The following is a 12347-nucleotide window of genomic DNA, read 5'->3' as shown; positions in this document are numbered from 1 at the left end:
AAAAAAAACTATGTTCACAGGCAATCGGCGTGGCATGTTATGGTAGTGGTGTAGATAACTATACATTTATTGCAGTGACATGATGTACTCCTTAGCACATGCAGACAGGATGGAAATATTGATTCATATTACATTTTGGGTATCTGCAGATCTACTTGGCTGAAGCTGCGCTACGTCCCTTTGTTTCTTTTTTTTGCAGGTTTGTCCAGTTAGTGAATAAAGGACATAATGAAGAGGGCAAGGACAGATATCATGGACAATACCCATGCACCGGTACGAAAAGCATCCTTATCATAATGATACAAAAATGGGTAGATCTATTTGCCCACCGCGCAAGGAGACGTCAGAATGAGCACAAAAAAAACAGCATGCATCGAATGGCCAGTGAAATACGTACCGCGCGGCAAACAATGAAGATAATGGAAAAAGCCATGGTTGCGGTTGCTACGCCACCGTATTTACGAGCACCAAAAATGTTCATTGCCGTGGCTGAGGTTATAAACACCAGTGCTTCCAGGGTATTTGCATTGGCGGCATATGCTCTCGCACCCCATCCTTCCTATAAATGTCGGTTCTCAGGGCTAAAATCCTTTTAAACGACTTCAAATATCCTCCACCTAAACTTACCAGTGCATCATTGTTATGTCGTGGATTCTTATTGTCGTAACCGGCCCGTTTCTGGGCTGATCGCATGAGCCCTAATGAGAAAAACTATATTGGCGATGAAAAACCACATGAAACAAAAAGAATAGCGGCATACATGTTATTTACATACCCACAGCAGGAAGGTGATAAATACAGCCGCCAACTGGGTGTTCAAAACTTGCTCTGCAGATACCATTAGAAGTGGAAAGGGCTAAAAGGAAGTAAAGAAGTGAAAAAAAACGTGTCATGTTTGCGGCTTTTATATAAACGTCAGGCAGCAGTTGGTACTCAGAATCCGATTTGGCATGCCTTGCACTCCAAAAAATGACCTGCCCTTTACGTTTCAAAATTTTCAGGTGAAATATAATACGTGGTGCAACGCTTTTCGGTTACTGGAGTGTTCTTGGCACTTCAACTCATGACACAGGTATGACATAGACAGGAATGATTTTCAATCGACACATCGAAAATTTCAAGCATTGGCTTGCGTCATTTGTGTTACATTTTTTTTGGTTGACGAATACCATTGATAACCATGGGAACAATGAATTACGTCCTCACCGAGACAGAATACAAATGAAAAACATTGCGTTCGTTAAAACTGTATTGGTGGGTGCATTGAGGGTTCAAAATTTGTATGTATCAGCACGTATTTGTGCGGGTATTGGGGTTAAGTCTATGCAAGCTATGTAAAAGGGGGAGGTCAAGTAAATTATTGGGCCTTCTTCTCCAAAGTGGAGGTGGGTGACATAATATATTCAGGGTGTTTGAGGGAATGGTGCATGAATCGTAAAAATCGTGCACCGTATTCTGGTGGAGGAACAGCAGAAATGGCTTTCTGAAAATGGAGGCAGTAGATGTTAGCACTAGGGAGTAACAAATCGACATATCGGGTTCCCCCCCCCCTTTACCTTATCCAACGTCAGCCCTTTCCAGGCGTGTTCAACTTTTTTGACATAGTTGTATGGCGTTAAAATATCAATCACGCCAACAAAATACAGTATGTCAGTCGATTCGTTCTCTTCATTCGTTGACTGAAATCCACCATCGTCGGCGTAAAAGATACAATTCCGTCGCCTGGTAAGAAGAATTAGCTACACACCGTCTTTTGCCATCCATCCCAAAAAATCAAAGATACAAAGACTCACTCTGTGGATATGATCTCCGGAAGTTTAGAGACGTCTAGCCTTGTCGTTTCAGCACTTGCAATGGCTTTGCGTACGATCTGAGCTTTGCTCTCCCGTTTATTGCGTAAGGATAATTGCCGCTCCATCCGTTTTGTTTGGGGCTGGAAGAGCTGCAGGTGGTTGTCGCGAATATTGTCCTTATTTCCGCGCCTCAAATCATGTACACCAACGAGAAGACTGTAATCCATAATGTTGAGTTTGATCAGCAGCTGCGATAGTAATTGTTTAGTGCATGTCAATCCGGCCATTTCAACCGTATTCAGTCTACTGTACCTCAACATCCAATCGTAACTGTTCCATCAATATCACACTCTTCTCAGGGCCAAACTGCAATTTGCAATTCTTCTGTTCCCAGTTGAGATCTTTCATAACCGCATTGGGGTTTTTCTGAACCTCTTCATCAGGAGTGACTCTTCCAAGCGTTGATCCCTAAATACAAAGGTGGAGTGTGCATTAGCAAACCATGACCCATTTCATTTTTCAATGGAAAAATTCTCTCTATAATTTTTTTTTTCCTCTCACCTTTAAGTCAAACGTCGCATGGACATCTCGATTGGCAGGAAAAACATTTCCCATTACGACGAAATGGATCTTGCTGCCATGAGGTAATTTGATACGATGTAAACCATAAAAGCGACAAAGAAGGGTATTGGGGTTGGCAACAACATGCTTATTCCAAACGTCAATTAGATCAAAGGGTCCACTGGGATCAAAATCCGCCATTGGGTGAAAATGACTTACGTTATAATATTGGCGAAGAACTTTTCGCATGAACTTGTGTTCGGTATGGTGAATGGTTTTGATAATGAATCGGTAATCCCGAGAGTAGTAGAAAAAACTCCCGCTTTTGCCAGGAGATCCCAGCTCGGAGAGAATGTACTTGTCGGTTAAGGATATCTAACATGGTTCAAGTTAGACATGGACTACATGCGCCGCCCTTATACAGAAATGGTTACCATATAGTCAGCAGGATCGATCTTGAAACTTTCGCGGAGGTTTCGAAATACCCATGGAGCGTAGTCTTTGAATTTGAAATCGTACTTCACACCAGGTGTAAGTTCATTACCGGTACTAGGGTGGGTGAAGGGTATAATTGATAAGGGGATAGGTTGAAAGGAAGTAGAGTGGCTTTGTGAAACTTACATGTCAAATACAAGTTTATGTGCTGCATAAAAGTCTTCGTCTGTTAAATCTCGTTTCATTTTGGCCGATACACGTCCAACCTAAACCACCAACAATTAGCATAGGTACCGATGTCATTGTGCAATTAATTCAATACTAACCGCTATTCGAATGCCCGTCAGCATATCGTACCTTTTGCATTGAAAGTGTTAGAACGGTGGCAAGGGCATATGGAGCATAGTGTATTCCACGAGGTTTGCCTTACATTAGTTGATAATTCCTGTGGCCTTCAGCAACCATAGTACCAATTAAGACTCTTTCATCGTCTTCTTCTTCCAGACGCCTCCGTGATGCTCGTCTTGCAGCTCTACGAGCTGCTATTTCTTGCTCTAAAATGAGTTGCTCCTCAGGAGCTAGATCACCTAGATCAGGGCCAAATGTACTTTTACGTTCCAATTTATCTAATGACGTTCGATTTGGATTCCGAATGCTGCCATAGGTATCCACTTTGTAGAGAGTGTTGGCAATGCTGTTTGGAGAACTAGCTAAATCCATGCTAGTGGACGGTTGCTGTTGCTTTTGAAGTTGTGGTATCATTGTAGTGGTTGCCGCACGTGTTGGGTGTAGAGACTCTGATAATCGACCGTTGGACGATGCAGTGGGTATACCGTTGGCAGTGGCACTTTTTTTTGGGTTGGCAGTTAACGACGGCGATTTTGACAAAATACGATCAGTAGGACCAATGTCGTGAGGAGAGTCAATGAGCGGTTCCTCAATCATGATGCCGTCTGGATGCAGATTCAAATGCATAGATAATCGCAGAGGTGATTGTTGTGAAGGTGTAGGTGAAATAGGTTTGACAGCGCTCAAATCTTCAACAGCGTTACCGTCCAAGTTCACATTTTCCTTGCCTTGCATAGGCGGAATCTGGAGCTGCTGTTGTTCAGAGGTCATAAAGGTCGACTGGCCCTACAGTAAACTCTTTTTATTCTTCAGAAGGTATATAAAGGAAAAAGCCCCGGAAGCAAAAAAATCAATTTTTATCACAGTCGCTTTCTTGGCCGCAATTGAAAGTCCGGGGTGCGCAACTAACGACCAGTTCTTTGCTTACTCGTGGTCTTTTTGTCACCAGGATGGAGATAATGGAAGTAGGTCTTGTGGTGTGACCATCGCCAGGGTTGCATTGCGTTTTCTAGAAGCTATTATGGAGGTAATGGAAGCAGTCATGGCGGCACTTCGTAATCAAATGACCTCATTCAACTATTGACTGCCTGGTCTAGTTATCGTGTTCAATAAGCTATTGAAACACGAAGGCGTCCCTGCGAACAAACGGGCAATGTGCTCAGACGCATTAAATAATGACTTTGTGATTTTTAAAGCTGATTGACATTGGGTTTTTACTCCACTTTGATAAAGGCGGCTGTCAAACACTGTCCCAAACCCACGGACCATTTACAGCTTTGAAACAGGCAGGCACATTTGCAGGATAATTGTAATTAAGTGTGTATCATTCAACTAGACAATTCTATTTTTGACTCGGCTACCCGCCTCTTCAAACACAATTCACACCTTACGACACTTGTTATAGCTCCTACGTTTACATCCACTTTACTTACCTTAACCTACCGATGCATTTCATAATCCAGGAAGCAGTAATACACGGTTCCTTAAATGTCTCAAAGCTTGACACATGAATAAGAAGGAGTATTATGAAGAGGCTGCCGAGTCAAAAGCTGATATGATGGGCATCTCTGTGTAGTGAATTTTTTCTGATGCCTCTTCCATCATCCTATTTGACAAAAAAAAATTGCCTCATGCAGGCAAATTTGGACCAACCGAATTCAAGCAATTAAAAATAGAGCTGCGCAGAGAGATGAAAAAAAGCCATCGCTACCCTTCTGCGACATCACGATGCGTGGACGGTTATCATTTTCGCTCACCAAACTATTTCATTTTTATTAGAGTTTCTGAAATCGAAGCGCTTGTATGTGGATATAAAGTTGGTGTTACTGCACTACACTGTCAACAGGTGACAAATCCCAAAGTTCACCAGCGTCCAGTATCATGATGATGCTCGACAACTTCTCCTAACACCAAACCGCCAAGAAGACCAGCTCCGATCATGCCTGCGGTCTTCATACCGCTGTTAGGGCCTGTAAAATTTTTAATTTCGTCAATTTGAGCTATTTGTCATACGCAAAAGACGATCATCGCTTACCTGAAAGGAAATTGCTGAGTTTGTTACCCCCTTGCTGTGGTTGCTGTTGCTGTTGCTGCTGCTGTTGTGGTGGTGGTGGCTGTTGGTAAGGAGACTGCTGATAAGGTGCTGGTTGGTATGGGGGCTGCTCATACTGCTGTTGGTATTGCTGTGGTGGAGGAGACGAATACTGCTGATAAGAAGGCTGGCCACCATAATAACTAGATTGTTGACCGCCGGGAGCACCTTGTGGATATGGGGGAGGAACCGATTGCTGCTGCTGATAGGAATTTTGTACGGGTGGTGTATATGGAGGCGCTTGGTATGATCCAGAGGGGCCTTTTTGTTCCTGATAGTTTTGGTTGGGGCTACCGTAATATGAAGGAGTTTGTTGAGAATAGGTCGATGTCGCTGAAGGTGCAGGCGAAGGCATATTGTAAGGTTGCTGAGGATGACTTCGGGGATCATCCCAAGTCGTTGTATTGGTTCTCAAATCAATGAAGTACCTATTAAAAACAAGGACGGTCAGCCTTGCTAAGGGCTTCAAAATAGGATTAAAGTGACAAAACCTACCAGCGACCATCTGGAGCTTGACGAGCATCCCAACCTACCATAGCTTTGAAGTCAATAGAGATGATATAACGTCAAAGCAGTGAAATAATACTTACCTGGAGGTAGAGCAGACATAAGACGAGTAGATAAAATGGGGGAAAAGGGAAGAGAGTAGTTTAATGGGGAGCGTTTCACAGTACTGCTGTTTATGAAATTTCAGCTCTTGGCTTTTTGTGCGCATCAGCTGTAATGCGCCACAGTCTTCAGCCCACCTGGCAAAACCCTTGCCAGTAGATCTCAAACAATGCTGCGCTATCTTCAGTTGCATGCTATTTTTATTGAATTATTCATTTTAGTTCTATGGATTCATTGGATGCGTTTGCTTCATCGTTATGGTGCATACTCCGCCCTTTCAGTAGGCGCTGGAATACATTTATACTAGTGAGCGATTTATACACCATCCTCATAATGTACACTGTTCGCTTGCGAATACCAAGTGAATCCTGTTCCAAAATTATGCCCACACCTTTGGATATAAGAATCATCCCAAGCGCTACCTTAATCAAACGCCATATTTTGTATGGCTGCGTCTCGAAAATCGCCAGAGAGAGTAAGGTTACGTTGGTCACATACAGAGCGTAAAATAATGGCTGGAAGATAGCCAAGGAGAATTTTTGAAGTGTGAGTTGCTTCACCGTTTCTTGGGTTGCAATGGTGCCAATCAAAAGGAAGATTAAGAGCAAGAACCAGACTAGTTGGGTTGAAGTAGATTCCGTACCATCATAGGCGAGCCAGCACCTTATGAAAGTGACCATTATTTTGGATGTAACTACAGTAACACCACCTAGAAGCGAGCATAATAGCACATGAACCCCCAGAACAGTCGAAGTTTGCTCTTGACTTGCAGAGAACGCGTGGAATGAATCATGTTTGCTGCCCTTGTCTGCGTCTCCACCGTGAAAGCGTCGTGACGCACCTAGAGTCGAATGGGATACAACTGAGATATCAGGGTGATCTTCGTCTGTAGAGGAGACAATAATACTGCGTCTCTTCTTCGCCTTGGTATCGTGCTCTTTGCCACCTTTGTAAAGGCCTCTCATATATTGGATCAATACAGCAATGGAAATGGCAAGGATAGCTGCTATAAATAGAACCCGGGTAGAACAGATGAATTGCTTTAATCCATCAAGGCCTTCAGCGTCCATGGTATCTTCAAACTTCACATCATCTTCATCGGTACTCAGTGATGCCCATAGCAAGAAAAAGACGCCAGCTACAATCCAGCCATATCTTTGAGAGTGTGGAGAATGATTATTTCGAACTAATGAGAACTTTGCGTCAGCTTCAACAAATAATAAAGAAAATAGGTCCTCACCCTATACGATGGCGTTTGTTGACTTGTTCTCCCAAAAGCAAGTTTGCGAACACAATATTTGCAATGACACCGACAATACCAAGAGGGGTTACCACCGAAGGGCTGGCGACACTAAGAGCAACCCAATTGCCTCCAGCTTCTCCAGCATAAGTAGCCAAGAAGCCAATCCACCAAAGTCTATCTTTAAAGCGAGAATATGGCTGGTTAGGGTTTCCATAATACCCGGATTGTAGCAGAGAGTCGATACGCTTAGCAACCACAAGCCTGGCTCGTTCGGACAGGGTCAAGTCCTGCCCTGAGGTAGTGGTGGCTGCTGATTTTGGTAATTGCGGTCCTAGTCGATCTGGAGGTTTTGCTGCTCTTAGCAGTGCGTATTTCTGAAGTACGTTACCCAGACCAATGACTGCATTGCCAACAAAGGCAAATGCAACTCCTATGATAAGCATTGCGCAATTCAGATGATCTGCCTTTGATGGAACGAGTTAAAGTTGGTGATTCTAGCGTATTGCAACCCCGCACTTAAAAACGAATTTAGAACCTGGCTTTTCAATTTAGCAACGGCTTTGCAAGTAGCTTCGAGGGACCTTTGATCCTCAACGTACCCCACCTTAGAGAGAGTATACTGATTTATTGAACTGTGTAAACCTCATCAGTAGTATGTCGATAGCGCTCAAATCGTCATAAATAGAAGGCAACGCTCCAAACCTGCAAAGCAGTTCATTTTTCATGAAATAAGCATACCTTTTGTAATTGAGCATTAGCAAGTAGGAAATACCGAATAAATTGTGATAACGGACCTCTCCGGCTTATATGAGCTGCTACCTCGTCCATTGTAAACAATAGAGAAGCGACTAGCATCCTGGTTGCCACCAGAGATATTAATGGTGAGGTAGTGTTTTACATTTCATAGGTTGATTTCTGATATAAACAGTACAATATTTATTTCATACATTAAACCATAACGATTTATGGAGCAGGGGGGAGATACTAGGATGACTTAAGTCATTGACTTAAGCCTTGACGCAGTAACGCTTGCCAGTGTCCAAGTTATCGCACTGGTGGTCGCCGGCGTGGTGGACACCGGGGTTCCACTTGTAGAAGTCAGTAGCGGAGATGTGGTTGTTGGCGATGAGGCTGGTGCAGCTATCCTTGTCGGTGACCAAGTGGTAGGTCTTGCAGGAAGCAATGGTTCTGTGAGCGATAGGACCGGTAGTGTCACCCTTGGGGGCGGTGGTAACCTTCTTGGTGGTGGTAGCCTTCTTGGTGGTGGTATGCTTCTTGGTGGTGGTGTGCTTCTTGGTGGTCTTCTTGGTAGACTTCTTGGTAGACTTCTTAGCAGCAAGAGCCTTGGCCTTGGCCTTCTTTGCGCACTTCTTGGGGTCCTTGACGCAGTACTTCTTACCGATGTCAAGGTTATCACACCAGTGACCAGGTCCCCAGTGGAGACCGTGGTTAAGAGCAGCGAGCTTAGGAACGCTGATGTTGTTGCTACGGGCAACAGCAGAGCAGGTATCGCCCTTCTTAACGGTGTGGAACTTGGTGCATCCAGCAGCAGGGGTGAGTGCAGAGACAGAAGTGGCAGCGATGGCGATGGCTGCGGCAACAAGGGTGAATTTCATGTTTAAAAGATAGGAATGGGGACCGGAAGGGTGAAAGGAAGGTGGTAAAGAGGAGAAATCAAAAGTCTCTAAGCCTACTTATACTTCTGAATACAGCACAATATAGAATGTCTAGAAACAGCTATTCTTTAGGTTGCACCGAACGGTGATTCCAGACATCCCACAGAGAGAAAGGTTAAGACACGTTCTACATTTCCTATAATTAATGGCGCTTGAACAAAGAAGTCCACAGACTACACTCTGGGTAAACTTTGACGGTATGGCTATGATGTGACTGATCAAGGTGGCAAACTTATGTTTAGCTGACTCCTGGTTTACCGAACTATGCGTATCTACTTAACTGGGATAATCATCAATTTTTGCCTTAACCTGCAACTTAGACAGGCATCTGGCATCAATCTTGGAGCGGAACATCAAGTTGCCTGATAATGTCACACAAACTCTTAGAAACACGTTGGACATGACTGTTTGCAACCACGGTTTGAATTGAAAAGAAACGAATGATCGAGGACTATCTTATGTTCGAGGAACATCAAGAGATATGAACAGCACAATATTATGATGCTAAGAAGAGCTGTGAGAGGCATAATAGCTTTCATCCTTCAAGGCATTCAATATACCCGTCATACAATACCCACTGCTGTTATATTGTGGAGTTTAATTTAGACCTTTCAGGCATTAAACTGAGTGCAAAAGCTGTAGCAGTAAATTCGAAAATAAGTGCTCGAGGAATCCTGCTAATTGAGTGCGTTCACCTACATTATGGTTATTTCATCCATCCCATCAGTTTGGGGCCAGTAGAGAACTGCCTTATTATCAACAAGAGACGCTGAGGGCATTGACCATCACATTAAATCTTTACACTAGTTAGTATCTGCTTAGCTCTAGTGAACAATGCGTTGCTTTCTATTAGCTTGCCAACCCTTTGCAGCTCAACGCATCGCTCTCTATGCCAAAATTGGTGAAATGCATTTTAAGCGGAGATCCTTGATGCGCTCCACAACATTCAATGAAAATAAGTCTAGTTAATTAAAAATGTGAAGAAATCCTTAGATAGAACCAGGTACATCCTCCTAGAACATCAACACCCTACATCGTCCCAGGATGACCTCATTCTCAAGTGCGCTGTGTTCTGTGTGTGACGATGTTCATGAGAAATCCTTACGATTGTACCACGCCACTGTACTCCGCGTTTACAAAAGCCACTTGAGGTCTGTTACCTTAGCTCACGCATTCTGGTCAAAACGTTGTGCAGGAACACCCTTTTGGTTAACGGATTCCAATCTATTTACAAGATATCCAATATGGTATATGGAAATGAGACACTAACTTTGCCAAGAGGTGGACGATGAGCACTTCTTTGCACTAAGAAAATACACAGTTACCATTTTCGGCATTGTTTCCAAGACATCCCGCCCTCCAAAGGATTTGTTTTTCTTCGACCGGCCATATTTGTTGTTGACATGGATATACCTGGATAATTTGGTAATTCCACTTAAAATACAAAAAATCCCTTTGTCCAAAGGAGGTTGTCTTCGACTCTTTTCTTCTCTTTTTGTTCCTTTCTACGTTAATGGATCGACCACAGAAACGAATAATTGATAAAGTGGCTATATTTTTTCAACGAAAATGGTGGCGACGTCAAGGACAGCAGAGCGAATTGGCGGTTGTGCTGGTTCCTGAAACGAACTCGCCTGCACCTAGCCCTCCTGCTCACCGGCAGACAAACAGTGATTCACCAAAACAAAGTCCGATAAGAGAACAGGATTCGGCCGTATCTGTTTCAAGTGCTGAAAAGCCAGTTATTCTTCATTCTACGTCGAATGAGGACCATGTCAATACTCCTCCCGTAACTATCAAACGAACCTCGTCTCCAGCGAAGAATCTCACTGTGCATGAGCAACCGCCCGTTCCACCACCCAAAACTAAATCCATTCGGAGATTCACCACTTTGAAGGCGTCACTACCGCGAACAAAGTCAACTGTACGGGGTTCTCGGGCACTATCATCGCCAGAACACGACCCTGACTCTGACAAAGTCTCAGATATACTACGCGGTGTAGACTCTGTCAAATTGAAGTCCAAACCAAGTACGGGCCGTGCACGTTCCATTTTACGTAGTCGACGCGTCGGTCATAAGAAATTGCACTCTAAAACAGCCTCTCACGCGGCAGCCAAGTTAAATGAATGTAGCTTCAGGAACATCACTGTAGCTGAAATCAAGGATTTACAACATAGTCTTCAGAACGGAGATGGAGAGTAAGTGTCCCATTATTCTTTGTATGACTATATGACCTCATGATGCACGACATTCATAACACACACATCTATAATTAGTTGGGAAGAAGCTTTCCTCAAGGCAGGAGGTTATGAAGCTCTCAATTTCATGCTTTGGGAAATAGCGTCCTCTATAAACAGGTAATGAATGAAGTTGCCTGAAAATCGAGCGGCAATACCCAATATAAAACTAACGAGGTTAAAACCCAATCCTTCTGCAAGGCAATCCTTGGACGATCTTTTGCGAGAAATTGCAAATTGCTATAAAACACTGTTGGTACATACGGTAAGCTCATACCATATGAATTCTATGTCTGTATCAAAAGTAATTATTTTTATTACAGGCTGGAGCGAAAGCAGTCTTTGCTAATCTTCAACCTATCTATATCATCCGAGACTTGCTCTTCGGTGTACCTGGCGGCGAAAAAATGGAATCCTTCAACGTCGGAACGCGACTCGCCCTTTTACAAGTTCTGAATCAGTTGCAATTGGCGGATGACGTTGCTTTGCATGAAGATACTGGCAATGGATACCGACTCATGTATGAACTCCTTAGCGATGAGCCTTCTCAAAAGAATGGCAGTTCCTCCAGTATAAAATCTAAAAAGTCTGCGGCCAGTTTGGTCAATCGGAGCTTTCCATTACGGCATTATACAAGCTCTCAGAGCATGCGAAGCTCATCCGAGCCGCCTAGATTTAATTGTTGGATGCGAGAACTTGCTACTACCGTTGAGCAGTCCGTCAAACCGGCAAGCTTTTTAGCCGATGTATTGGACTACCAATTCGATATACAAAAGCCGAATACTGAGTGTAGCAATGACATTTTGCAACAGAGTATTGAAGCTCAACAAGATGACGGTCATAGTTCCACGACAGACACCGACCAGCACGATACAATCGCATTGAATGATGTAAATGGACAGTCTATGCTGGCGGCATTGATCGATAATACCGCCATCTTATACCTGGTAAGCCAATATTGATGATCTGTAACCTTATATGTATTTCTGTCTTCCACTGACCAGAGCAATGTTTTGTGAATAGAATACACATCTTAGACTCATGAAAAAGATAATAGAGGTTCCAGCCTTGAAACAGTCATCACAGTACGGTATATTAGAGCAAGGAAACGTGCGTCGTCAATTCTTCAAATGCGGCTTCAACGACATTGCTACGCTACTACTGGCATGTCCTTATCCTGCCTTGAAAAACACCTACATCAACCAACTGACACCACTACTCCCTCCAACACATTAGTCACGTATATATTTTGCCATTCTTATCCTATTATATTTTGTATAGTATTGTATATGTCACAGTCCACTCCTTACATTGTACATTTTTTTTAACTTCTCGAATATCACAACGTGAAT

At 43.4% G+C, this 12347-nt stretch overlaps 7 protein-coding genes across 7 annotated transcripts; 1 reads left to right on the top strand and 6 right to left on the bottom strand.

Annotated features, from left to right (window-relative positions):
• On the bottom strand, positions 1 to 872 carry K450DRAFT_231599 (uncharacterized protein). The gene is made up of 4 exons (XM_051587458.1): positions 761 to 872; positions 628 to 698; positions 398 to 559; positions 1 to 317 (listed from the first exon to the last, which is right to left on the bottom strand). Exons 2-4 carry the CDS (start codon positions 691 to 693, stop codon positions 210 to 212), a joined length of 336 nt encoding a protein of 111 aa, XP_051446505.1. The 5' UTR covers positions 694 to 698; positions 761 to 872; the 3' UTR covers positions 1 to 209.
• Positions 873 to 1424: 552 nt separating this feature from the next.
• K450DRAFT_231591 (uncharacterized protein) lies at positions 1425 to 3187 on the bottom strand. The gene is made up of 8 exons (XM_051587457.1): positions 3116 to 3187; positions 2976 to 3055; positions 2789 to 2903; positions 2574 to 2729; positions 2355 to 2501; positions 2106 to 2261; positions 1794 to 2041; positions 1425 to 1722 (listed from the first exon to the last, which is right to left on the bottom strand). Exons 1-8 carry the CDS (start codon positions 3137 to 3139, stop codon positions 1512 to 1514), a joined length of 1137 nt encoding a protein of 378 aa, XP_051446504.1. The 5' UTR covers positions 3140 to 3187; the 3' UTR covers positions 1425 to 1511.
• Positions 3130 to 4032, bottom strand: K450DRAFT_231587 (uncharacterized protein). The gene has a single exon (XM_051587456.1). It carries the CDS (start codon positions 3906 to 3908, stop codon positions 3216 to 3218), a length of 693 nt encoding a protein of 230 aa, XP_051446503.1. The 5' UTR covers positions 3909 to 4032; the 3' UTR covers positions 3130 to 3215.
• Positions 4033 to 4849: 817 nt separating this feature from the next.
• Positions 4850 to 5871, bottom strand: K450DRAFT_231581 (uncharacterized protein). The gene is made up of 2 exons (XM_051587455.1): positions 5173 to 5871; positions 4850 to 5107 (listed from the first exon to the last, which is right to left on the bottom strand). Exons 1-2 carry the CDS (start codon positions 5750 to 5752, stop codon positions 5001 to 5003), a joined length of 687 nt encoding a protein of 228 aa, XP_051446502.1. The 5' UTR covers positions 5753 to 5871; the 3' UTR covers positions 4850 to 5000.
• Positions 5872 to 6014: 143 nt separating this feature from the next.
• Positions 6015 to 7566, bottom strand: K450DRAFT_231575 (uncharacterized protein). Its single transcript, XM_051587454.1, has 2 exons — positions 7079 to 7566; positions 6015 to 6993 (listed from the first exon to the last, which is right to left on the bottom strand). Exons 1-2 carry the CDS (start codon positions 7522 to 7524, stop codon positions 6051 to 6053), a joined length of 1389 nt encoding a protein of 462 aa, XP_051446501.1. The 5' UTR covers positions 7525 to 7566; the 3' UTR covers positions 6015 to 6050.
• Positions 7567 to 7924: 358 nt separating this feature from the next.
• K450DRAFT_231572 (uncharacterized protein) lies at positions 7925 to 8804 on the bottom strand. Its single transcript, XM_051587453.1, has 2 exons — positions 8437 to 8804; positions 7925 to 8385 (listed from the first exon to the last, which is right to left on the bottom strand). Exons 1-2 carry the CDS (start codon positions 8695 to 8697, stop codon positions 8089 to 8091), a joined length of 558 nt encoding a protein of 185 aa, XP_051446500.1. The 5' UTR covers positions 8698 to 8804; the 3' UTR covers positions 7925 to 8088.
• Positions 8805 to 10021: 1217 nt separating this feature from the next.
• On the top strand, positions 10022 to 12345 carry K450DRAFT_231564 (uncharacterized protein). Its single transcript, XM_051587452.1, has 5 exons — positions 10022 to 10956; positions 11035 to 11115; positions 11197 to 11260; positions 11319 to 11942; positions 12019 to 12345. The coding sequence occupies exons 1-5, from the start codon at positions 10271 to 10273 to the stop codon at positions 12229 to 12231; spliced, it is 1668 nt and encodes a 555-aa protein (XP_051446499.1). The 5' UTR covers positions 10022 to 10270; the 3' UTR covers positions 12232 to 12345.
• The last annotated feature ends 2 nt before the right edge of the window (positions 12346 to 12347 follow it).

This window comes from Umbelopsis ramanniana (assembly GCF_025399195.1).
Source record: "Umbelopsis ramanniana AG unplaced genomic scaffold K450scaffold_14, whole genome shotgun sequence".
In the NCBI taxonomy this organism is placed as follows: domain Eukaryota; kingdom Fungi; phylum Mucoromycota; class Umbelopsidomycetes; order Umbelopsidales; family Umbelopsidaceae; genus Umbelopsis; species Umbelopsis ramanniana.
The sequence above is the reverse complement of the archived record's forward strand: the minus strand, read 5'-3'. Positions and strand labels throughout refer to the sequence as shown.

Coding starts and splice junctions, on each gene's coding strand:
- K450DRAFT_231599 (XM_051587458.1), bottom strand. CDS start 693: ATGCGATCAGCCCAGAAACGGGCCGGTTACGACAATAAGAATCCACGA. Junction 560..627: donor GACATAACAATGATGCACTG/GTAAGTTTAGGT, acceptor CGACATTTATAG/GAAGGATGGGGTGCGAGAGC. Junction 318..397: donor TCTTCATTGTTTGCCGCGCG/GTACGTATTTCA, acceptor GTGGGCAAATAG/ATCTACCCATTTTTGTATCA.
- K450DRAFT_231591 (XM_051587457.1), bottom strand. CDS start 3,139: ATGCTGACGGGCATTCGAATAGCG. Junction 2,730..2,788: donor TCGATCCTGCTGACTATATG/GTAACCATTTCT, acceptor GAACCATGTTAG/ATATCCTTAACCGACAAGTA. Junction 2,262..2,354: donor ATGCGACGTTTGACTTAAAG/GTGAGAGGAAAA, acceptor CTTTGTATTTAG/GGATCAACGCTTGGAAGAGT.
- K450DRAFT_231587 (XM_051587456.1), bottom strand. CDS start 3,908: ATGACCTCTGAACAACAGCAGCTCCAGATTCCGCCTATGCAAGGCAAG.
- K450DRAFT_231581 (XM_051587455.1), bottom strand. CDS start 5,752: ATGCTCGTCAAGCTCCAGATGGTCGCTGGTAGGTTTTGTCACTTTAAT. Junction 5,108..5,172: donor ACTCAGCAATTTCCTTTCAG/GTAAGCGATGAT, acceptor AAAATTTTACAG/GCCCTAACAGCGGTATGAAG.
- K450DRAFT_231575 (XM_051587454.1), bottom strand. CDS start 7,524: ATGCTTATCATAGGAGTTGCATTTGCCTTTGTTGGCAATGCAGTCATT. Junction 6,994..7,078: donor AACAAACGCCATCGTATAGG/GTGAGGACCTAT, acceptor ACACTCTCAAAG/ATATGGCTGGATTGTAGCTG.
- K450DRAFT_231572 (XM_051587453.1), bottom strand. CDS start 8,697: ATGAAATTCACCCTTGTTGCCGCAGCCATCGCCATCGCTGCCACTTCT. Junction 8,386..8,436: donor CCAAGAAGTGCGCAAAGAAG/GCCAAGGCCAAG, acceptor AAGTCTACCAAG/AAGACCACCAAGAAGCACAC.
- K450DRAFT_231564 (XM_051587452.1), top strand. CDS start 10,271: ATGGATCGACCACAGAAACGAATAATTGATAAAGTGGCTATATTTTTT. Junction 11,116..11,196: donor ATAGCGTCCTCTATAAACAG/GTAATGAATGAA, acceptor TCCTTCTGCAAG/GCAATCCTTGGACGATCTTT. Junction 11,261..11,318: donor AAACACTGTTGGTACATACG/GTAAGCTCATAC, acceptor TTTTTATTACAG/GCTGGAGCGAAAGCAGTCTT.